A 23,466-nucleotide genomic window follows, 5' to 3' on the forward strand; every position below is an offset into this window, starting at 1 on the left:
CCAAAACAAAAACAAACGACTGCAAAGGATCTCGGATGAAAATGGGCCTTTAAAGCCTTTTCTGTGAGAACCTGAATGTTTTAAAGAGGATATGATTTGGAAGTAAGGTCTGCATTGTCTACCTGGTCTTATAGAGTTATTTGTTCGTGATGAATAATAACGAAACAAAATTTGTTGTCTATTCTCACAAGGAAAAAAGCAACACAAATGATAACAATAATCTGTATGAAGGTCATATATTTTGAACTGCGGTATTAGATACGTGCATTATACGCGAATAATCTGTATTGAGGATATCAATTTCATTGATAAGTGATTTTCAAAAGAGTCCTCAAAAGTTAAAATAAAACAAAAAGGAAAAGCATAGACTAATATAAAAATATATAATAGTTAGACTAGAAACTATTTACATTTCTTAACGCTTTGCAATGTGTAAATTTGAGCACGCTGGATACCTCTTCAATGTTCACATCTTTTGTCGTGGCTTATCATTCATTGTTTTCCCTTTTTCTCCGCCCTAACCGATGTGCATGGCAGTCGTATATTTCTATAAAGGACGCCATCTTGTTTACTTGACTAGATGGTAGTAGATGGCATCTGAGCGTTGGTTCATAGAAACTTGGTATTCAAAAGCAATCGAGTATTTTGATACTTTTAGATAAACACAAACGGTTCATATATAAGAATTATATACTTTCTTAATGATACATCTCACTCGTTTCATACATAACATGTTTCAGAGATACAGAGCTTTCTATATGCTCGAATAAAAAACTAAATAGTAATGGCAATAGGGCCGAGTGCAGTCCAATTCGGTCTGTGATCGTACGAGTAAGACCGCGTAACGGGAATCTGATTAGTTTATCACGAGTATCATTACAGACCCGATTGGACGACTCTAAGTCCTACGATAAAAAGCACACTTTTCAAGTTATGAAAGAACGGGAAATTTGCATTAAAAAAATGACAAAGGAGGCGTAAAAGTTGGCTGCGATTGCCATTGGTTTATTTCATCTACAACTTTGAATGTGATTGGCTTATTGAACTGTCCGATAAAAAACTGTCTGATAACAACTTGGCAAGTAAATTAGTGGACTAAAAAAAAGATTTTTAAACCGAACACAATCAAGAAAATTACAATTCTTATGATTAAACTATGTAATAGCATTTGAGCAACAAATTTGACTTACATTTTAATCAGTTACCAATAGAAAATGAGTAAGTAAACTCCTTTATTAAAGAGAGTAGCACTTAATAACCAAAATGCTAATTAACTTGTGGCCCTCAATAAATCAAATGTCTACCAATCTATCATCGTATTCTATACTTCCTACAGAAAATAATGCATAGCTTAAAAAAATTTCACTCAATATACAAAAAATAGGATGTGTATATTTAATAATTATTCCACGAGTGCGCGTTGGATATGAGATGATAGATAGCCAACGAGGCGCGTAGCGCCGAGTTGGCTGTAATCATCTCATATCCAACAAGCGCGAGTGGAATAATTGTTTCATTAAAAACGCCCTCAAGAAATTATTATTTTGTGAAAAGAAACCGGATTTTTTAGCTCCCTTTTGATTTTAAACTGACGCGTACGCTCACCATATTTGTAGATTATGGTATATTGGCCGGTATACCATAATGGCTAAGCCAATAAAAAGTCTTGAATTGCATTATCCAATGATCCAGTTTTTAATAAAATGTAATATAACATAACCACTGAAGTAAAGCACGGAAGGGTTACAAAACACTCAAGTAGTTGGGGTCGCTCTCAGCTGCCGCCTCGTTCGACTCCTACGCTTCCCAGCCGGGCTCCCGTGTGCATCCATTGTTTAATAGTGTACGCTGTGGTGTTTTACCATTTTTCAAATATGTTTTTGTCAAATTTTTCTGTATAAATATACTTGTCATGGTAAAGCGCATTAAGTGGAGTATAGCGTTAAAATACATCATGAAAACCTCCGATCACACCAAAACTGAAAAAGGTAACAAAAACTGATGTTTCCCAAATCACTGACAAAATAAACTCGCGTCAAATAAATTCATACTAGTAGGCCACTTGTAGAAGGGACACTTCTAAATTTAAAACGTACTTCAAGTTTAACTGTGAACGTCATTTCTAACTACATCATGAGGCTATTTTATCTCCAAGTTAATATATGGGGAACAAAAAACTATAAGACGCTCTTTTAGCTTTGGTTGATTCAACAAATCTTCAAGAGGATGATGTTTCCTCAATCAAGTCTAATACATATTTGAAAGTACTGACGTGTTTAGAATAACCTCGTTTGTTGTGCTTTGTAACACAATGACTGATTGTAGTTGACCTTGGCAGCTACTTACTTTTATCCCCTTTTTGTCTCCCGGGTGTGCTTTTGAGTTCGTACCACTAGGACCTGGCCTTGCTTCTGCGCCTTGATCATCGAAACCACAATTTTGATTTCCAGTTGGAGTCTTTTGGGATTGAGAAGAAACATTTGGTGATTCATAGCTTACATGAATCAACATAAGCGCCCCCATAAACAAACCAAAGGAAGATAGAATGTGCCACTGGTCATGATCGTCAAAAAATGCATAGGAAGCACATTCCCTGTTTAGATCACGGGATTCTTCAGGAGACTTACTCTTATCTGTTGTTGCTCTTCCTAAGAAAATGTACAATGCATAACCAATAACAACCGCTATTGTAAAGCCAAAAACCACTCTAAGGACTTTTAAACCAACATCACACCACCCTTTTGAACAATCCGTTAACCAGCTAGATGCAAGAAAGGATCCGGCCCCGACAATAGCACACTCTGACACACAAAAATATACAAAAACGTCGGTAAATTCCACTATGTCACGCATCCAAAGGAAAATCAGCGCACCTGGTATTAAAGCGAAACCACTTACGCAAGAAGTCCAAAATACACATTTCAAAATGCAGCATCCTGCGTTGCCCTCAGGGTATGTTTCATAGGCTTTTTTTGAGTCTGTCACCTCGCTCGGGCAACATATACAGCAACCCATGCATTTTTTTGGGCACAACTTGTACCCAGTCCACACCGCTAGAATGATCATCCAAAGAAGTAAGCATGAAATAAATAGGAGTTTGATTACTGGGGCCATTCCCGCCTCTGAGTGATACATTGTTCCAAGATAATTCAGAGTGAATAGAGGAACCACAAAAAAAAAGAAAGAAGTTTGCTGCTCCCACGCGCCTCTTTGCGTCTACAACTTCAGTGCAGGGCTTTGTTTCAATGCCGTTGTACATCAGCTCCACGCTTAAACTTGCCATGACAAACATAAAGGCTGTATCGAACTGAAATGTTAAATTACCTGGACAAAGATGATAAATGGCAGAAAACATTACCTCAAAGCACAGAGCCCAGGCAAGAGCGTAACCTAAAGAAAAACTATACTTTTTTTTTAAGTGCCTCTGCGAAGAGGGCCTCAAGATCATCGGTTTCAACTTTGGGAACGAACATTTCTCCGAGATGAAGAGAAATATCGGGACACGTGAGCAAATGGCTCGGTAACTCTCTGTCAGGTATATTTAGGAAAGAATAATCTGGCTCTTTCAACTGCTTTTTTGTCAACTCATTAACTTTTTTTTCAAATTGCCTTTTCCTTTCTTCGTATGCATTCCCTAATCTGTCTACCCTATTTTTTTTTTGCAGAGCTTGCAAGTTTCCTGCATTGAGCAAGTACCTGTGACTCCATGCAGAGAACATTAATAGCTAAAATAAAGCCATGGATGATGTAAGCTACACTACTAACCATTAAATTATGAGGAATATCGATATAACTTGCTCGATAACAAAAATCGTTATAATAACAATGATCTCTATCACCCTCTTTAATCATCAAGAACCAGTCTGCAAAGACAAACTGGAATGAACCCACCATTAAAACCCAAACGACAATTAACGTGATGTAAGAAAACTTTTTGGGACCTCGACTTATGCTGTGTCTGAATATGACGGCCACCACAGCTAAGCAAAATTCACACCAGGTTATTGCGGTTTTCGTACTTTGATTTGTTGTTTTATAAGTGCAGCAGATGGTGCATTCTCTAAAAATAAGCCATGCAACAAAAGATATCGCAATACCAACAAGACCACAAATTCGAACTAACACTAAAAGAGGTTTATCGTATGAGTAATCAAATGATCTATTCAAAGTTAATGTCACAGTCTTTGTTGCATCACTTAGTGTGTCACCAGAGGCATTCTTGATTGCAATTCCAATGAACCAACTGGAAGTGGAGGCGGTTAGTGGCGGAATAGAGAACTTGGACAAAGTAATCCGTCCCTTTTTGGCGAACGACAGACGGAGTGACTCTCCTTTGTAGTCCACAACGTCAATGTTGTCCCTGACATCCTTACAGTCACGTGATACTTTTAAGTAAGCTGATACGTCATCAGACTCAGAAGTGACAGTCACGTCAAGTTGTGTACTTGAAATATCTTGTGTTGGGGTAAACTGATAAACAGCTGGATAAGAATCCTTTGCTCTCAGTACAACTTCCACTGCCTCATCTAATTGAATGCCTCCTTGATGTTGCATTTCTGCCATGAAACTGACGCCATTTGTGCCTGAAAACAACAAGTGCTTCCCACTGACTCTACCACTGGTTGGACAGAAAGGGCAACTTCTCCAACCAGCTTCAGACGTTGATATGCCAAGGTGACTAATTAGCAAAGACCCCTCGCCTTCTTCATAGGCAGATACGTGCAGTGAACCTGAAGAAAATATTATTCGATTTCGAATTTAATGAGGCAGTAAAGAGAAAACAATCTTGGTTTACATGAATCTTGTCAGCTTGACTGGTCAAAAACACTTTAGTTTAAACAGAATGAATATAATGCAGTAAGTGGTTTGAACCGGGGGGTAACATGCGAAGGTGTAGTCTGATCGTTCGGGTGAGTGTAGTCCTGAGAAGGACTGTTGTCGGTGGTAGTGACTGACGTTTCGACAACCTGTGCGGAAGTCATCATCAGAGTCAAGTGAATGATTGTTGTCAGTAGAATGTTCTTATTCCAGTTCGTGTGAAATGATCGGTTGGTTTTGCCGTGATGTTATTGGCTGTAAGACTCAAGTGACGTAAGTCGGTCGTGATTGGTCTGTTTCGATCTGTCGGTAAAGTTAGGTCGTTCTTTTTCGGTCGTTTGTGATGTTTATGTCTTGAATGAGTCGTTTGTATAGAGCGGGTAGTTGTTGACATCTGTTTAGGGAGTCTGTTCTAAGTTAGTAAACCAGCTTTCCAGAGTCAGTCGTTGAAAATAGTCAGTGCTGTAGGTTAGGCATTGCGACATAAACTTGACTCTGATGATGACTTCCGCACAGGTTGTCGCAACGTCAGTCACTACCACCGACAACAGTCCTTCTCAGGACTACACTTACCCGGACGATCAGACTACACCTTCACAGAATGAATATAATGTAATGTTTTTTCGGACAATTCTTCGGTAGCTCAAGCGTACAACTATTCAACATTGAAAAGCTTTGTCATCCAAAGGTTTTCCTTTCTACACATTCTCGATAAGAGCTCGGTTTACTCAGTACATCCAAGATACTCCGGATCCCTTAAGTTGACTTGCTAGAACTTTTCTATGTTTAGCTTAGCAACCTTCATATCATAACTAGACATGAGTCATCCGAGTTCACTCCTCTGTTTACTAAAAAATGACAAATAAATCCTAACAATATGGTAAACTTTGATAAAATGAATGCACTCGATTTAAAAAGATCACGAGACTCTGTCTGAGCTAACTCTGGAAAGGACATGACCGAATCGGAGTAAGAGTCACTCAGAGGAAACCATACAGTAAAGCAATTAATCATTTAATCAGGACCTTAAGGAAACCCCGACGGTAACAGCAAAGAGGACATGGGTAAACTTAAGATCTATAATCAACATAAAATAGCTCAGAGCTCAGCGTTTTAAAACTTCGTTTATTTCTTAACCGTCCTCTTATAGTTTAAGCTTCAAAACCGCAACGTGAAATCACCAAAATTATAACATAACTAAGGTAAAGCGCGCGCTCTCATTGGTCAATTTAGCGTCCCCCATTTGCCCATAGGTGTACACTGTTGACGTGAGCAAATGCAAAGACTATTTTTCCGCGCGCGATTGTTTTTTCTGGTCGCGTAAGATTTGTCAAATAAAAGGGAACTCTTTAGCTACAATGTATCAATGTTATGTTAGAAAACAAATGGTAAACACCACAGCGTACACTATTGAGTTATGGATGCACTTGGGAGGTTTGCTAAGCACTCAAGAAGCTAGAGTCGCTCTCGGCTATCGCCTCGAGCGACTCTTACGCTTCTTTCGTACTTAGCAACCTCCCGCGTGCATCCATAACTCAATAGTGGTGTTTACCCTGTGGTGTTTACCATTTGTCAAATTCAGTTTCTAATCGGGGTCTTCCATCGACGCTGTTGTCCTGACTGCTTATGATCCCTTATTTAAAGTTGAAGCTGACGAAGGTTTTTCTGCTACTTCTGGGAAAGGAAGAAGTTTGTTACCTCACCTTCAATGGACCATTCAGCTCTTTTGGCTCTCAAATACATCAGTTGATTTGCATCATTCGTCTTTACAAGACAGTTGTGACTCAGGTTTCTTGAGGAAGGGAGTTCTCCACTGAATTTCAGTGGTTGAGCTGTTACGTTTTGACTAGTCTTCACCGCCATCATTTCCGCGAAAGTGCATTCTGCAGACAGTTTGGCATGGGTAGGAGACGCAAACAGAAGGAGGAAATTCAAGATTGAGAGCGTAAAAGCCGGGAGAAAAACCATCCTGAGGACCTCCATATGGACTATGGTGCCTTTGCTTACGCTTCCAAGGCTCTCAGCGAGTTGTTCCAAAAGCGATCGTTCGAACGCGATCGTTCGTACGTTTGTGTACGCCCCAAGTACTCCACTGCTTCCGAGAAACTGAGCTAAAGAATCAGAAACTCTAGAAGGTGGATTTGGGTACATTATATCATGATCTGCAAGCAGTTGTCTTTTGGTGAATGGTTCATGTTGGCAAACAAATGCTACAGGAAAATTTACAGCATTTCAGATGATTAATTCCATTTATGGTTTACGTCACAGAACTTTTAAGACTGTTGAGGCGAGATGTAACTGTTTTCGGTTCCTGGCGCGAAAAAAATGCAAGGCGTTCTACTCATACTTTTGATTTTCAAAACAGGATAACAGCACGATTCTGTCCATAATAAGGTCAAAAACCCTGAAGGGGGTCGTCTGAAGCCGGCCTTTGAAGTTTTATCTAGATTAGTCAGTCTGTTTGTCATGTGTTCTTTTCTCACGATACTATATATATCCATTACACTATCCCAAAGTCTAGAGATTCAACTTAATTTAAATTGAATGATATACGCTGATCTAACAGACCAAAGACAATAACTGAATACAAGAACATAATTAATTTGAGGCCATTTCGCAGAGGCTTGTCACTTATCGAGCAAAGCTATGACAACAACTTTAATCTTGCTCGTGTAATGTTACGAATTACAAATGTTTGATTTGTTAACCTGAATTGCATTTATTAAGACGAAAATGAATAGGAAAAAAATTGCTATAAAGTACTTAGATCTATCCTCTGGTTTGGGTTTTTCATCAGTGAGCAGAATTTTTTTAGGATTAATATTTTTGCGGGTTCTCTTTTCTCGGTCGAAGTTTACCAGCTTGATGCGTCCCTTCATTTCGTGAGCAATGCCAAGGCATTTGGCAAATGAATCATGAAAACAAGATACGTAGACTCTGCCTTTGAGTCCAGTGGAGAGAAATTTTCCAAAAGCTATTCCTATATGTAGCCTGGGTTGATGACGTAAATTGGCCACCGTACAGAGTTGCTAAAGCTGAAATTTTAAGAGTAATACCCCTTCCTCATTCGCTCTGTCGAAGAGGTAAAGTTCGAAACGTCAGCTAAAGTTAACCGATTAACGTCATCAGCTCAGTTAATAAAACAAAATTGTCTTGTAGTAACCCCCAAATGACAGAGTAGGATAGTGTACAATTGAACAATGCATTTAAGACAAACCTGATCATTTCAACAGGAGCGAAACCGCTATCATTGAGAATAGTGCCCCTGAGGCTCTATGGGGGGGGGGGGAGGGGGCGCTTTTAGGAGATTCACGTGGCTTTGTTATTAAACTGAGTTCATGTATGAAACATTCTTCACACTACCATGACTTTCTTATACTGATTTCACGTTTGTACCTCAATGATACAAATGAAACTAGGAGCGAATGATAAAAACGTGTAGATAAGGTGCCTAATCAGTTTCATATTGCTAAAAAAAATTCCCTTCCTTTTTTTTTTTTTCTTTTCTTTGTTTTCTTTTGTGTTCGTCTCTTATCTGCTTTGTTTTGTTTTTGTTTTTCTAAGGAAGGGAGAGGTAGGCGGAGGCAAAGCGACATAAACTTTCATGTTTTAACAGGAGGTAAAGAGCTCGTGGTTTGTGAAATTTAACGATTGATTAAATTGAACCATGAAGTGACGCACATCAATGCACTTAGAGCTTTCTTCTGGCAAGTTCAGAAAACGAAAAAAAAAAAAAAAACAAATAAAGCACCAGTTGATTAGGATTAAAAAAAAAGAAAAAAAAGAAAAAAGAAACAGAAACCTTCAAGCTGACTAGTTAATAAAGCACTGGAAAGCAAAAATGTACGATATCTACTGGAAAGTAATTTTCAGCAACCCCTGTGACGTCACAGATGCAGCAGCTCTGTGCTAAAGCACGTTTCAGCATTTTCGCTTTCATTCGTTGCAGTTTAAACTCTTGATTGATTCTAACACAATTTCGCCCTGTATTGACGTAAATCAAAGGAACGGAAGACAAAATATTTCTTGTTACAATTCCTACGGTCCTACACGCCTTGCTTTGAGCTGTTATTACAGTTGTTGAGGAACTTGAGCGAAGGCGTGTGGAAAGACAACTATCATTCGCGTCATGAATCTTTCTTCGAATGAATTTCATTTTGATGATTGCCTTCTTCCAGTTTCTCACGTAATTGCGTTAATTCCAATTAACATTTTATCAAGTATCGTCGGAACCATCGGAAATTCTTTGGTGATCGCCACAGTTTATACCAACAAGAGCTTACAGATTATTTCCAACTTCTGGTTGGCGAGTATGGCTGTGGCCGATTTGATGGTCACTGCCTTGGGTCAGCCACTGCTCATAGCATTCTGGGGGCTTCATGTGAACCACGAATGCAACGAGGTGGTGTCCGAAGCATTTCGTCTTGTGGGAAATATGTCGTGTTCAGCTTCAATTCTTCACTTGTGTTTTATCAGTATCGATCGCTGTCTCCTTATCGTCCCACCAGTTCAAAGTAAAGCAATCCGAACTGTGAAGAGGTTTAAGTTAGCGTTGCTTATCGTTTGGATTTTTCCGGTTATTTATAGTCTTTTGCGATTAACAGTGAGCAAGAAAGCAACGTCCTATTTTACCGTCTTTGCCGCTGCCATATGTTACTCATCCTCGGAGACCCAGGGGCTGTGGGTCGATTTCAAGTTAGGACATGAAGAGCCCCTGGGGACATTGTCTTACAAGACTAGTTCCAAACGGTCGCAGTCGTTCTGCCATCTGATTGGTGCCAGAAAATCTTTGTGTTTTTCTGCCCAATCAGAGAGAAGTGTGCTTTAGAGTCCTATAGTGTGTTTTAAACACGGACATATACTAGAAGCTCTGTTGCTCGCTATGGTTGTTTGGACCGTGCGACGGAGATTTGCTTGAGGTGAAAATTTTCAGTCTCAGCACACAATGTGAGAGAAATCGATCAGATTGTCCGCGAAAATCTTACCGGAAATTATACTGAATACTTTCGCAGGTATCACTAGTACTAGAGAACGTGTTTTAAAGTTTGCGAGGTTTGTATACAACACGATGGTTGCAGTCATTGATATGTCGCTTTAGACGTTAAACGAGAGTTAAGCTTAAATCTTTCTAGATTTTTTGCATAATTTGCTGTGACTGAAACTTTGCCAATCCCGTAAAGTTATTTCGTCGCACGGGCCACGCAGGTATGTCGAACAACTGGTACTTGCGCAACTTTCTGTACGTGCCAAAATCTAATCTCATCTTCGCTTGAAAAAAAAAGAAAAGCTAAGCGTAGAAACTTTTGCTTATTAGATGTGGGTAGATGACCCTGTACAACTAAGCTGACATTTGCAATAAAGCAAACCCGCCCTTTCCGTCCAATATTTCTTGGTCTTTGGTTTTGTTTTTCCCATCGAAAACAGCATCGGATCGATTCCCAATGATCGAAGGTATTGAACTTGGTCTTCAACAATCGACAGAAGAGGTGAGATGACAATGACCAAGGGACTAGAAGAGAATCCGTGGCCTTCCCAGCTCAAGAATTTCAACACTCTAGGCAGCAGTTAAAAGATTAAACTCTTTCCAAACCCCTTCGGTAACTGCCCGAAAACATCTCTCCTTCCCTCGATGTTCTCGTTAATAAGTGTTTGTTCAGATTTTAATTAGCTAACCGGAAACACAGCTAAGCTTTCTCTTAGCACTTGCTGGAGGTCGTCCACGAACTTAACGTTTCCTGCAACCTTTGCGAACGACTTTACTACAAAGCGAAGATTAGATTTTGGCGCGCACAGAAAGCAGAAAGCTTCGAAGGCGAAAGCGTGGCCCGTGCGACGAAATAACTTCACGGGATTGGCAAAGTTTCAGTCACAGCAAATTATGCAAAAAGTCTAGAAAGATTTAAGCTTAAATCTCGTTTAACGTTTAAAGCGACACATCAATGACTGCAACCATCGTGTTGTATACAAACCTCGCAAACTTTAAAACACGTTCTCTAGTACTAGTGATACCTGCGAAAGTATTCTGTATAATTTCCGGTCAGTTTTCGCGGACAATCTGATCGATTTCGCGTACACTGTGTGCTGAGACTGAAACTTTTCACCTCAAGCAAATCTCCGTCGCACGGTCCAAACAACCATAGCGAGCAACTGAGCTACTAGTATATGTCCGTGTTAAAACACACGAAAGGACTCTAAAGTACACTTCACTCTGATTGGGCAGAAAAACACAAAAAGTTTCTGGCACCAATCAGATGACAGAACGACTGCGACCGTTTGGAACTAGTCTTGTAAGACAATGTCCCCAGGGGCTCTTCATGTCGTAACTTGAAATCGACCCACAGCTCCTGGGTCTCCGAGGATGTATGTTACTTGACCATCATTTGCTGCTACATATTAATTATCATGAAGGTTTGGAATCGTGACAATGTTCGTAGTCACGCAAGACAGAGTGCCTCCCAATTGGTTGAACGTCGCGTGACAGTCACGGTGGCTGTTGTTGTCGTGGTGTTCACAGTTTGTTGGATTCCAATAATGTACCTTCGCAGTGCCTATGCCCAGAGTAATGTTGGAGTAGTATACAACTGGGCGAGGACACTGGCTTTAAGCAATTCTGCAATGAATCCGTGGGTCTATTGCTTCCGTATGGAAGAATTCCTTGTTAATTACAAACGACTCCTGAAGTGTGGCTTTAGAAACAAGCGTGACGGAAGCACCATGAATGAACTTAATTTAGCGATAACAGTCAATTCAATCGTTTTAATGTAAATGCCATTGTTGTAGAGTCAGTTACCTGATGCGGCCAACATTCCAAATGGTCTGCGTAGAACTTATTTTGCTGATTATGAGCGGGTTTGTTGTTGTTTTTTTTTTTCGGTAAATTCACTGCCAGAGTACTTGTAGCTGTGTCTGAAGTCGAGGTTTCCTGTCCAACTTTCAAAGTTAGACAGAAAGCCTCGAGTTTAGACACATATACACGCGCAGTTTAAATTAAAATTGCATTTTTACTGATTTTTTTCCCCCATTTTTTCCTCTTGTACATGTCTCGAGGAGACGAACAATAGAAATTGGTAAAGAATCCTAAAAATTGAAAATGGAATCAACGAAAGAATATTTCCTTTCTGTCTCGCATTCATGTGCTGAGCCTAATGTCTATAAACACAAAAATATGATCCAATATTTCCTCAGCCTTAATTTTCCTTTTTTAAGATGTGTTTTTAATTTCCTTTTCCTTTTTTCGGTTAATTCGAAGCATACCACAAAGAAAAAAATAATTGAATCATTACCAGGGGAGATCAAAAGTCTAAACTTTCTCTATAAAATCAATACTGGCATCAAGATCACAAATTATGGAGATATCGACAAAGGTAGTCAGCGAACATGCCGACTGGAAGTAAAACAAATTAAAATCAGGCAGAAACACAAGCGACTTCAAAACTATATCAGTTGTTGTTGTAATTTCTTGACCACTCAATTTGAAAGCTCAGCGGAAACAGATTTGGCTGATAATATCACTCATTTCCACAATAACAAAAATAAAAGGTTCTCAGAGATCAATACAAAGCAAAAACAATGGTATGATATGGAGTGTTTACGTAAATTCAGTTATCTTTTATTTCAATTTACTGCTTCTAGGATCAAGATAACAAAACGAAAACGAATTTAAAGGACCGTACACAAATGAGAAAAGACTTAAGGCATTCAAAGTTAAAAAAAAATAAATAAAAAATTATCAAAAAAAAATCATCTAAAAAAATGACATATATTTTAATTCCACTTACTCGAGGTTGCGCCCTTTGGGTCAAGGAGATAATTCCTGAATTTTAAGCATTTGTAGTATGTCCTAAATTTAAATAAAAACTTGGCCAAACTATTGATCTATGGCTATTAGTAACATCATGCACGCGAGCTATATTATTATTTTTTCAGATACAAAATACTTTACCTGAACAGCTTTTGGCAAACAGAAATTTATATTTTTAGCTATCAAATGTCTCGTCAGTCAAAGTGCTTTATTGGGAAGAATTAAAAGAAACCGCGAACGCTTCTGTGACTCGCCCCTTTAAATAAGTTTATACCACTGACGATTGCGGTACGCTAAAAGAAGTATGTGCAATTACAGCGCAACATTCAAAAACACCGCATCGCTTGAAAAAGCTACAATACAAAATTTTTTACCAAACAGACGCAGTTCACGAAAGAATATAATATTTATTTGCTTTTTTTCATGTGGGAAAATGAATGAATTGCACATTCCAAACCTCTGTGCAACCGACATCACGGGTACAGTCGGCTGCGCGCTCAAAACTTGGTCAATTAATGGCTTAAGCTTCTAATAAAAAACCCGAAAGAGGCTATAATCATGAAGCACTTCGCAACTGCCGGATGAAAGACACCCATCCTTATGTATCATTTAATGTTACCTTTCCTCGGTTTACGAAACAATAATCCATCGAAATTACTAGAACTGATATTGCTTGAGACGGCTTTTCACAAGTTTTTGTTTCCGACAAAAATAAAGAAAATCATGGTATATTATATTCAAGAGCAATTAACTTAGGCCGACCAAGACAATATAATAAAGTGAGTGATATTTAGCATGACGCTACAGTATCTTAACAGACATAGATATATTCTTAATTATAGGTAGATAAAAACAGATATTAAAAAAAAAAAAAAAATTTGTCTTTGTTTTGAAAACGCACAAACTAAATATTTTGATATTACTACTTTTAAGGCCATTGAGAAGTTCTCAAAAATTGAAATATAATTTCTTTGAGGGATTAAGCTCACAGTTTAAGGATAGGAAGTTTAAGATAACATCCGATGGCTGCCAAAATGAGCTGAATACCTCTTAATAAGAGAACCAACAAAAGACGCAATGATATAAGACATTTACGTTTTAACCAATCGAATCTCAGCATCGAAAATAATGCAATTTGTGTACTTCCTAACCATGACTTAACCCATTACCCCGTAGCTATATGAACTAAACCATTCCTAAAAGCATTGGCTGACAAACTAGGAACCCACCAGATAAATTACCCACATTAATCGCCTTCCTAGGACCAGTCGATTCGTGGAATTAAGAATATTTCAGGTCGTAGACGATCTTCCATTTCCGTTCAGCAAGAAGTCACAATGTCGCTGTTATATTTCTTTCAAACAAGCCTCGAGTACCATGGGATAACTACGAAAGAGCTTTATCAACTATGGTTTAAGCACGCTCAAGCTGCTTTTAAGATGTACGAACAAGGTATTATGAAATACGCCTTCAAGGTAGGAACAGACTACGATTTATAAACATAATACCAGTTGATACTCGCTTTACACGCCGATTATGCTATAGCACATTAAGCTTAAGGGATTAACTGAAAGAAACTGCATTCTTGATATCTCAACATAAAGGATCTTATTTCATCAGGGTCTGTAGATGCTACTCTCGAAATATTCTCGTGACAAAAGAAGAAGTATTCTCAATATAAACGGACACTGTTATGGAATACGTTTAAACTTGATCGTAGCAACATTTATGCCTATAAATCTTTGTTTGGGCCACAGTAAAATTGGATTTACATATCTTATTTTAAAATTTCGTTACACCTGTATTGCCCAGACGATAAGCTATGAATCAGCGTGTGTCAGCAGACACAACCGGGCGATAAGAGACAATAGCAACCATGAACCAAATATTCACCGCGAGATTACTCAGAAAAACTGAATTATAATTTTCAAGTATGTGTGGAATGTACCTTAAGCATCAAACAAGAGGGGCAGGTTCGAGCCTTTCTGCCTTTGTTTTTGGTAAGAATGGAAAAAATTGCCGCTGAATGTGTAGCTTCTTGACATATATGTCCATTGCTAAATTATGTATTATCACTATTATTTATTATTTATATGAGACAACTTTGTGAGAATCATTTCGTGTCTGTATAAATGCCGAGGTCTCTGTTCCACTGAAAACAATTCGCGGGCTCAGAAGACTCTTATCTGCTCGCGAGGGAGCTTTTTAACCTTAGGGTGGGTATCAAAAAAATTCTAGAATGGAGAGATGAAGTAGTGACAATGAGAGGAAGCTCCTGCTACCGGCAGAAGCCATTTTGAAGAAAGCCTCGTGAATGTCTCTGTTCCGTACCACTTGCCATACTGCGGACTGCGAGACGCCAAAGTTTAGTGAATTTGTCAGATATCAATCTATCCCCGCGCTTCAAGTGACAATAGATAGATTAACATCTGAGCCACAACCCAAAAGTGTCGCGCAGGCACGAAGCAAAAAATTTTTCCGAAGGTGTTTTTTTTTTTTTTTGATTAACTGAAACTGGGTTACTTTCAACCATTCTCCGTTTCGCCACTGAGCTAAATGGACATGGCTATTTCATGTTTGTGAGGTTTCCAAGTATTTCATGTACGGAAAAGTTATTTTGAGAGCGGAAAGGTCAAGAACGTGGTTTGTAGCTTTGAGATTGCTCACGCACAACATTATATGTGATAATTGACGACCAGTCACCAAACTTGTAGGGGCGAAGAGGGTACGTATACGCCATTTAATTTATGTAATTAGAGAAGAGCCACTTTGTCAACTGATCAAGTTAAGGAACTGGTCATTATTTATCCCCGGAGGGGAGGGTCGAAGGATTTTAGATCTGTCATGATAAAATTTACCTGATTTCCCTCCCCCACCAAGGCTCGGGTATATCCCCCCCGTTTGACAAGAGGTTTCACAAAGTGTCCTCCTTTTTAAAATTTACTTAAACGCACACGATTATGTAACACGTGAATTTCCAACCGAATTTCGAACCCATTTCGAACCGTCCTAGCGCAGTGCTTAATCTCGAACAAACGCGTTTTCATCGGCTACCCGCAAGTTCTTTGGCACACTGGAAGCATTTGCAAATTATTATCTTTTTTCGAGTTATAATGCGAAAAAAACAACGTACATGTCTTCAGAATCAAAGTTTCGACTCCCTATCAAAATAATCCCTTGTTTCCACCCCAATAGTGAATCGGAAAGTAGTTCTAATAGTGCTAAATGATGTCTCTAATAGCTTAGTTAGTTTTTCATTCATTTCCGTCTCTTCACGTTATAGATAGCTGGAGAAAGAAAAGTTCTTGGAGGTAATAAGATCTTAATTAGATAAACGGTTTTCATGTCTTATATAACAAAGAAAAGGACCTGGATGCTCAATATTGTGTGACAATGCTATCCATCTGGAATTAGCGATGAATAATCGCAGCGAGGGGCTCATTAGTGTATATGGTGACGGGCCTCTCATATCTATCTCTCCATTCCTCACAGCTATTTCACCAGTAAATGTATTCTTTAATATGAATTGGAAAATTTCTTTTAGTTTTTCCCGGAGTTCGTAGCGTCACTGATTTTGTTCCCAAAAGAGTTTAAAAACGCCACCCAAACTGTGCGGAAAAGGGTTGACAAAGAAAACAACTCCCTCTCTCCCCTCTCTCCCCTCTCTCCCCTCTCTTGCCTATCTGGTCTCCCCTCTCTCCCCTCTCTCCCCTCACTCCCCTCTCTCCCCTCTCTCCCATTTCTCCCCTCTCTCTCCTCTCTCCCCTCTCTTGCCTATCTGGTCTCCCTAGCTTGTTTACTTCCTGCCGAAGCCGAACATGATTAGCGAATGAAATGGTGAAAAAAGTCAGTTTGCTCTGAGAGCTTCTTACTTTATTGCCGCATCTTCCATTCCTACATTCTGATGAAACAGCAATAAAAACGGAAGACAAGAACTGACTCTAACTTCATTCTTACGCCTTCTGTTTTTCATTTAGTGATGTCAGTGGAGTCACCCTCAGTACTGGACACGTGCTTTGTCGAGCTACCTCTTTACCAGGCCCTCGGAGATCAGTTGCACTCGACATTTACCCCGTTGAGACAATACGAAGGATTTGCGTCAGATGTGAGCGAGAGAGTTGGGAACGGAGAAAATTACGGGGATGAAAAGTCCATCTTAAAGAAGGGGCTCTTCTACATTCTGACGTTTACTGTGGAATACGACCCTAGTAAGATATATGTGATATAGAGGACAGTTTTTGTTTTATCCTGAGTGTTGAAATTCTCTCTCTGTCGTGTGTACGAGGAGAACGAGTGAGGGATATAATCAATTCGAGATAAATCCGTACCACCAGCAGACTTGCAATGTTCTGTTTATTATATAGATATTGATGAGATATATAAATCGAAGACGATTTGGAAACACGTTATGAGAGCGCCGAATGTAGAGATAAACTGTATTTAAACTCAGCTCGTTGGGTTGGTGAGAGGATTGCTGCAATGTCTGAAATGGGCAGGCAGATTTTGTTTCATAGTAGCGCGCATTTCAGTTATCTGGGTCACCTGTTTAGGTTCGAGCTACATTTAAGGCTTTATCTGAATCAGACAGATCCTCTTCATCAATTCTTCAATCCCTTCTTCATCTCATTTCATTTCATCCTTTAAAAGCCATGACACAACAAGACCTGTTTGCTGTCTGGGCTGAGGAAGCTAAAGAGGCTCTCAAGGCAAAAAAGTCTGGAATCATTCTAGACTTATGGAAAGTGGTAGCAGAACGTAAGGTACTAATCACTTTCAACTAATATCACACTATGCGGGCGCCTGCATCTCGGTTCGGTCAGATAGACTTAGTATGCACTTAATCAAACGTCTTACCGAATCCATTATTTTCACTTGTGGTTGTTTGATAATGCCCCATGCTGTCTGCATAGCGCGAACAACCCATTCAGCCATGCAGTTTCATGATGGTTTTATCGGGTGTGTATATAGTGTCGGCTCCAGAAAACATCACAGTATTTGACTTCGGACACATACTGGCAGTATAATCACGCCCCCATAAACATTAAGGCCGCATTAGGTACATTTTACTTGCTGCTGTACTATTTATGTGCATAAGTATGGAACCATGTACCAATTCCCCTCTTTCCTTGTTAAATAACTCTGTTTAACGCACTTGGACAATCATCAAAATATCGTCAAATGTTGCATATGATGTGTGTTGCAGGTTATAGCCGTTGTCTGTGTGGATGATCCGACTGATGTTGACAGAATGTCACTGGACCTGCCAATCATGAAAAAGATGGGAAGCAAAGTCCGTATAGATTGCAAGTCGATACGGCCAGTAGAAGAATGGGCCGCAGATCTACAAAAGCTAGCAGAATAGGCCTAAGGAGCATCTAGAAACGTTGGACTGTAAACCCCTCTCGTGCTGAATCCAAAATTGATCGTAGTTAATGATGTATTAAAACTATCAAGAAAAAGTCAGAGTTCTAAGTTACTTTAGATAGTAGTATTAACACATTTAAGACTTCAAGTGAAGAATTCATTTGCATGTAGCAACAAAAAATTGCCAACGATTTTAGATGAATTTCAAGGTAGGAATACGAAAAAAATTAGCAGATTTCAAATAAATCGAGCACAAATTGCAAATTTCGCGCTGTAGTTGTTTCAATTGTTTGATATACGAGAAAAAAAAAGTTTTGGTATGATGATAAGATTAGCTGTTGGAATATTAGTGACCCTCAAATTCTACAATTCCTCTTAAAAAAGGGCATATCTGTGGGCACAGGAGATGGGATGGAGCGAGGTACTGGGAACGAGAGCACTTAAAGCTGACATCTATCAAGAGATCCTTTTGATCTCTTATAGCTATCAATTGTAAGCAGATTTTCGTTTGAAGGCAAACTTCCAAAGGATGGAATTTCGCTGCTGCTTTCCAGACCGTTCCAGATTTCGAAAGCCAATTCTAATCCTAAATCTTAATCATTCCCTCTCGTCTGGGATGGTTGGAGAGAAACAAAGACCAAATATTTGGAGGATTCTGGAGGCGTTAAGAGCCAGATACCTCCAACGTAGATCAATAGGGTTATTTAAGTTTCCGGGCTCTATAACGTGATAAAGCCAAGCGGGATGTTGGGAGAACATGAGCAAAGCGACGATCTATGTGTCAATCTAATTACTAATGACGCTAAATACGGAAAAATTCATTGGTGAACAGTTCGTGCTAACAAATATTTACTACAGGGGTTGTCAACTTAATTTGCATAATTTGCATGCATTAACCTTTTTTGCATGAGAAACAATTGCAGTCGCAGTATATATCAAGGGAATTTTAGGAACAAAACTGACGTCAAGGTAACAACAAGAAGGCTTAGAGACTGACGTTCCTGACAAAAGTGGTGGTCTTACGTTCAATAGCATTTGGTGCGGCGCCTGCTAACATGAGCTTATTGTACTTCATAAAGTTTACCATTGAGTACAAACGAATACCACAAGAACAGTTTATCAAAACTGGGCAGCAGAAGCAGAAGTTGCTCTAAAAGCAAAAGAAAAAGGAAAAATACTACAGATATGGAAAGTAAGAATATGTTTTTAGCCACTGACCGGTTGCTATTTTTCAAAGATTCCCCAAAAGACCTTAAGTTTACAGTTGATTCGCCGTATTGATGTCAACTAATTTATTATAAGAGAGATAACTTAGACCTTCCAAAACCTTAGGTCTATACAAGTTTGGGGCAATTAAGTTTTATAGTCTCTGGAACGAGCAGCTTACAATGAATCGCTGGACATGAAAAACGCCTCTCTGTGCCAAGGAATTACAAAACTTTTGATGAAGAAAGTACTACTTGAACAATAAGTTAACAATAAGATCTGAATGTGTCCATCAAACCAAAATTATGTAGGCGTAAGTCGTGTCATAAGCGTGAACCAAGTTTGATCAAACAATATCAGTCAGAACAAGCCATTGCACATCCTGACTTGTTCAATTGAGCACGTCAAAGAAGAGTTAGAGTGTCATTGGCAAAACCATGATCCGTAGATATCGGGCAGATATCGGTTTCCCTAGCTTCTCGGTTAAAAGAGACAGTTTAAGGTATCAGTCTAGGGATATCAACTGATTCCCTAGCGATTAGCGTAACCATGATATTTCTATTCGCAAAAGAATGCGAAGCAAATTATAAAGATTTGTCTAAAAAAGTAATTCATGACATGGGTACATAACACTATATTTCATCTCTCCTTTTTGCCATTTGAAGTAAACAAAAGATTAAAATTTTGTAATCTCATAATGTAAGTGACTGTTTCGTTTAATCCTTTCAGTTGGTTGGAGAGCGCAAAGTATTTTGTGGTAAGTGAAGAAGAGAAACTTCCTGAGGAAAGTTAATTTCAATTTAAAATTTTAATGAATGAACGTAGTCGCGAAATTTTAATCTGTTCCCAGTTATGAAAGCAGAAAATCCCGATGAAATAGATAGGCTGTCATTTCATTTGCCAATGTTCAAGGAGATGGGTGATCAGGTGCATATGGAAGTTTCACCCCTCAGGCCTTACGCTGGACTAGCAACAGATATCTGTAAAAGAGTCAATAATGGAGATGAAACGGTGTTTGAAGACATACCTACTGTACCTAAAGCAGGACTTTTCTACTGGATAACGTTTATTATAGAATATCCAGGTAAGATTGCATGTCCATGACATTAGTTAGCTCTTCGTAAACTGCAAAAATATTCTTTGTCTTTTTATGACTTCATCTCATTACACCGCTTAATTCAAGGTTGACTTCCGTCGTCAAAATACTGTCTTCCTTCTAGGAAAACCGTAGGCACTTTTGTTTTCTAATCCAGCTGCCTTTATGCCGGCAAATGCTAAACCTTTTAATGGCCTACAAGAACTTAGCAGCTAGTTCTCTGTGGCTAACTAGCTGGTAGATTATCGGAGCGCTTTCTTAACAGAATCCTTCGGAGGTAGTTCATTAGGTGAAAGTATTTTCTGAGAGTTTTATATTTCTCTGGTTTTTATTTCATTGATGCAGGTAAGACGCAAGACGAGTTGTTGGCCTTTTGGTTACAGGAGGCCAAAGCTGCGTTAGGAGGAAAGAAAAGCGGAAAAGTGGTTGACCTGTGGAAAGTAGTTGGGGAAAGAAAGGTAGGCAAAGTTTCCATACAACCCCACACCTCATTATGCATCTAGTTCTTTCATAAAAGAAAACGGCCAAAACAACAGATTACTTTTGAGACCAAGGCGTGTTTTGAAAATAGCAGGAGGTCCTAAGGAAATCAAAATTCCATGCGAATTTCAACTTCCTACGAAACACTCACAGGAAAAAGCGACATTACGGCTCGTTTCCAGTCTCCAGCCTTGTTTCATTGTCACTGTTCGAGGTCGATAGAGGGATATAGTTCCCTGGTTGGTTCGTCGAAATAAAATTTGAATTAACTGGCCGCTAAATTGATTTGTTCATTCCAGCAAATATATTCGGATAAGACAGTAATGACATTCGCACCCTTGATTCACTTATAATTGGCAAGTCTTTCTCCACAAATTGAGATTAACTTGGTTGTTTCTGCCAACGATCGATGTGATACTAGGGCTCTAAAGGGTCTTGCTAAAATGGTTAAAATTGTACGCTTAGTGTTCAGTTGAAAGATGCTTTTAGTGAATGACACTGGCTAGTATTACACATGTTAGTACTTCGAATGCTCTACAAATGAGCTAAAGGAACCTCGTGGTCGGCTAGGCGGTTTAAGTGTTCAGTTTTTCCCAAGGGCCTTCGAGGTAAGACTATAATAGTCTGCGCATGTCTCTTGAAACTTATGAACATTTTGGCGTTGCAGGTGTACATCCTGTTATGCGTGGAGAGTCCGTACGAGGTGGATCGTATTTCGTTTGACCTGCCTATGATGAAGCAAATGGGAGACTGTATACACATGGAAGTCAAGTCCGTCAGGCCTTATGAAGCCTTCCATGATGACCTGAAGAAAATGGTGGCTAGATAACTTAGCAGTTGATTTAAATTTTGGCGTTACGAACTGCAATGAAAGGCTGCGTTTTGAAGGAAGAATGGGATGGGAAAGGGGTTAAAAACTCCATCGATTGTTCTGAATATTTCATGTGTGGTTCCTAGGTATATCACTTTTTCTACCAGCTACTTCGAGTGGGCCAGAGCGAACGCATTGTTTCTCTTGTTGTAGAACTTAAAGAAGTTTAAACCACAAGTTTCCATTTAGCAAAAGTACCCATCACACCTTACAAGCAAATACACTATTTGTATGTATGTATGTAAATCTTTACGTATGATGGACGATCCTCGCAGTATCATACGTATCTAATACCGCAGTTCAAAATATATGAACTTCATATATTCATTGTATCTTATGTAAATCTTTATTTAAACACGGAAAATCATCAGTTACATAATAAAAACTAAGATTAATTCACTGCTTTACATGATTGCCGTGTGGGAATCCTACATATCGACTACGTTAAGGTTTCGCCTAAAATAGTTAATGGATGAAGCATTTTTTAACTTTTGGGCAATTTATTCCATAATATGGTCCCTCTGTAAGAGAAGCTCCGTTTCAAATAATTGGTGTTTGGTTTGGACAAGGCCAGCCTTCCCTCAGAGTTTCTTATGTCGTACACAGAGTGACGCTGAGAGAAAAGACTTTGTAGATATTCGGGAGCAAGGTTGTTTATAATTTTATATATCATTAGGGCTTTTTGTTTCTCTCGTCGAAGAGATAGCCTCTCCCAGTCGAGGGTGGAGAGAAGGTGGTTTAAGCTCGTATCAAAGGGTAATTTAGTAATAATTCTGGCTGCTCGATTCTGTCATTTTTGGAGCTTATCGCTTAAGTAGCCACTTAAACAGTCCCAGACGGAGCTGCAGTAATCAAAATGAGGCATAATCAAAGCGTTATAAATTTGAATTGCAGTTTCTTTGGATATAAAGGGCCGTACACGTTTTAGGGCGTTTATAGCTGAAGAGACTTTCTTCACCCTGAAATCTCTTCAACGTGGCTACCCCAAGAGAGTTGGGCATCTATAGTAAGACCCAAAGATTTGGTCTTGTCGACTCTCTTGATAATTTGGTCATCAATTCTGGTTTTTTAAGTCGTTACATCGGGCAGATAGTCTTCGTCTTGATCCAATAATCATTAACTCTGTTTTAGCAACATTTAGACTGAGCTTGTTAGCTTTCAGCCAACGGCTAAGGTTATTCAATTCAGGGGTTAGAGCTAGCTCAAACTCTGTTAATGTCTTAGCAGATATCGTAAGATTGGTGTCATCGGCAAACATTCTTGGTGCGGCGCCCCGCAGGGAGTTGGGAAGATCATTAATGTACATTAAAAATAACAAAGGACCCAATATGCTACCTTGCGACACGCCTCAACAGAGGGTACGGGCAGATGATAGTTTGCCACCGACACTACATCTCTGAGTTCGGCCACTCAAGTACGACGAGAACCACTTAATATAACATCTTGCGCAAGATTATTTCATGATCAATGGTGTCGAATGCCTTAGTAAGGTCAATAAAGACAACGCCGTTTAAGAGACCACTGTCGATATTTACCGACCAAGAATTTGTTGCCTCAAGCAAAGCCGTAAGCGTACTATGTAGAGAACGGAACCCTGATTGGCAACCCAATAGCAATTTGTTATCATCTAGATAACGAAAACGTTGATAGTAAACAATTTTTTCAAAACTTTGGAAATTATAGGGATTACAGATTTGGTCTATAGTTGTTAGGATCCGATTTAATACCCTTTTTGAAAAGGAGTCACTTTGGCCGTTTTCCAATCATTTGGATATATCCCCGTGAGGATAGGCTTAGAGAAGATTGAGGTGAGAGAGGGTGCGTTGATAT

General features: G+C 39.1%; 2 protein-coding genes and 2 non-coding genes across 4 annotated transcripts; 3 read left to right on the forward strand and 1 right to left on the reverse strand.

Moving 5' to 3' along the window:
• Positions 1 to 973: 973 nt before the first annotated feature.
• LOC111331904 (uncharacterized) lies at positions 974 to 8,736 on the reverse strand. Its single transcript, XR_016002202.1, has 2 exons — positions 6,522 to 8,736; positions 974 to 4,730 (listed from the first exon to the last, which is right to left on the reverse strand). It is a non-coding gene; the product is annotated as an uncharacterized LOC111331904 (transcript).
• Positions 8,737 to 8,947: 211 nt separating this feature from the next.
• LOC111331905 (5-hydroxytryptamine receptor 1B-like) lies at positions 8,948 to 11,583 on the forward strand. Its single transcript, XM_088725179.1, has 2 exons — positions 8,948 to 9,513; positions 11,364 to 11,583. The coding sequence occupies exons 1-2, from the start codon at positions 8,948 to 8,950 to the stop codon at positions 11,581 to 11,583; spliced, it is 786 nt and encodes a 261-aa protein (XP_088581305.1).
• A 2,185-nt stretch (positions 11,584 to 13,768) lies between these two features.
• LOC111331899 (uncharacterized) lies at positions 13,769 to 18,247 on the forward strand. The gene is made up of 5 exons (XM_022937110.2): positions 13,769 to 14,094; positions 15,903 to 15,930; positions 16,597 to 16,827; positions 17,267 to 17,379; positions 17,823 to 18,247. Exons 1-5 carry the CDS (start codon positions 13,957 to 13,959, stop codon positions 17,979 to 17,981), a joined length of 669 nt encoding a protein of 222 aa, XP_022792845.1. The 5' UTR covers positions 13,769 to 13,956; the 3' UTR covers positions 17,982 to 18,247.
• A 139-nt stretch (positions 18,248 to 18,386) lies between these two features.
• On the forward strand, positions 18,387 to 22,035 carry LOC111331900 (uncharacterized). Its single transcript, XR_016002203.1, has 5 exons — positions 18,387 to 19,175; positions 19,919 to 19,946; positions 20,040 to 20,273; positions 20,631 to 20,743; positions 21,433 to 22,035. It is a non-coding gene; the product is annotated as an uncharacterized LOC111331900 (transcript).
• Positions 22,036 to 23,466: the final 1,431 nt, after the last annotated feature.

The sequence above is a fragment of the Stylophora pistillata genome, chromosome 6 (assembly GCF_964205215.1).
Source record: "Stylophora pistillata chromosome 6, jaStyPist1.2, whole genome shotgun sequence".
Classification (NCBI taxonomy): Eukaryota; Metazoa; Cnidaria; class Anthozoa; order Scleractinia; family Pocilloporidae; genus Stylophora; species Stylophora pistillata.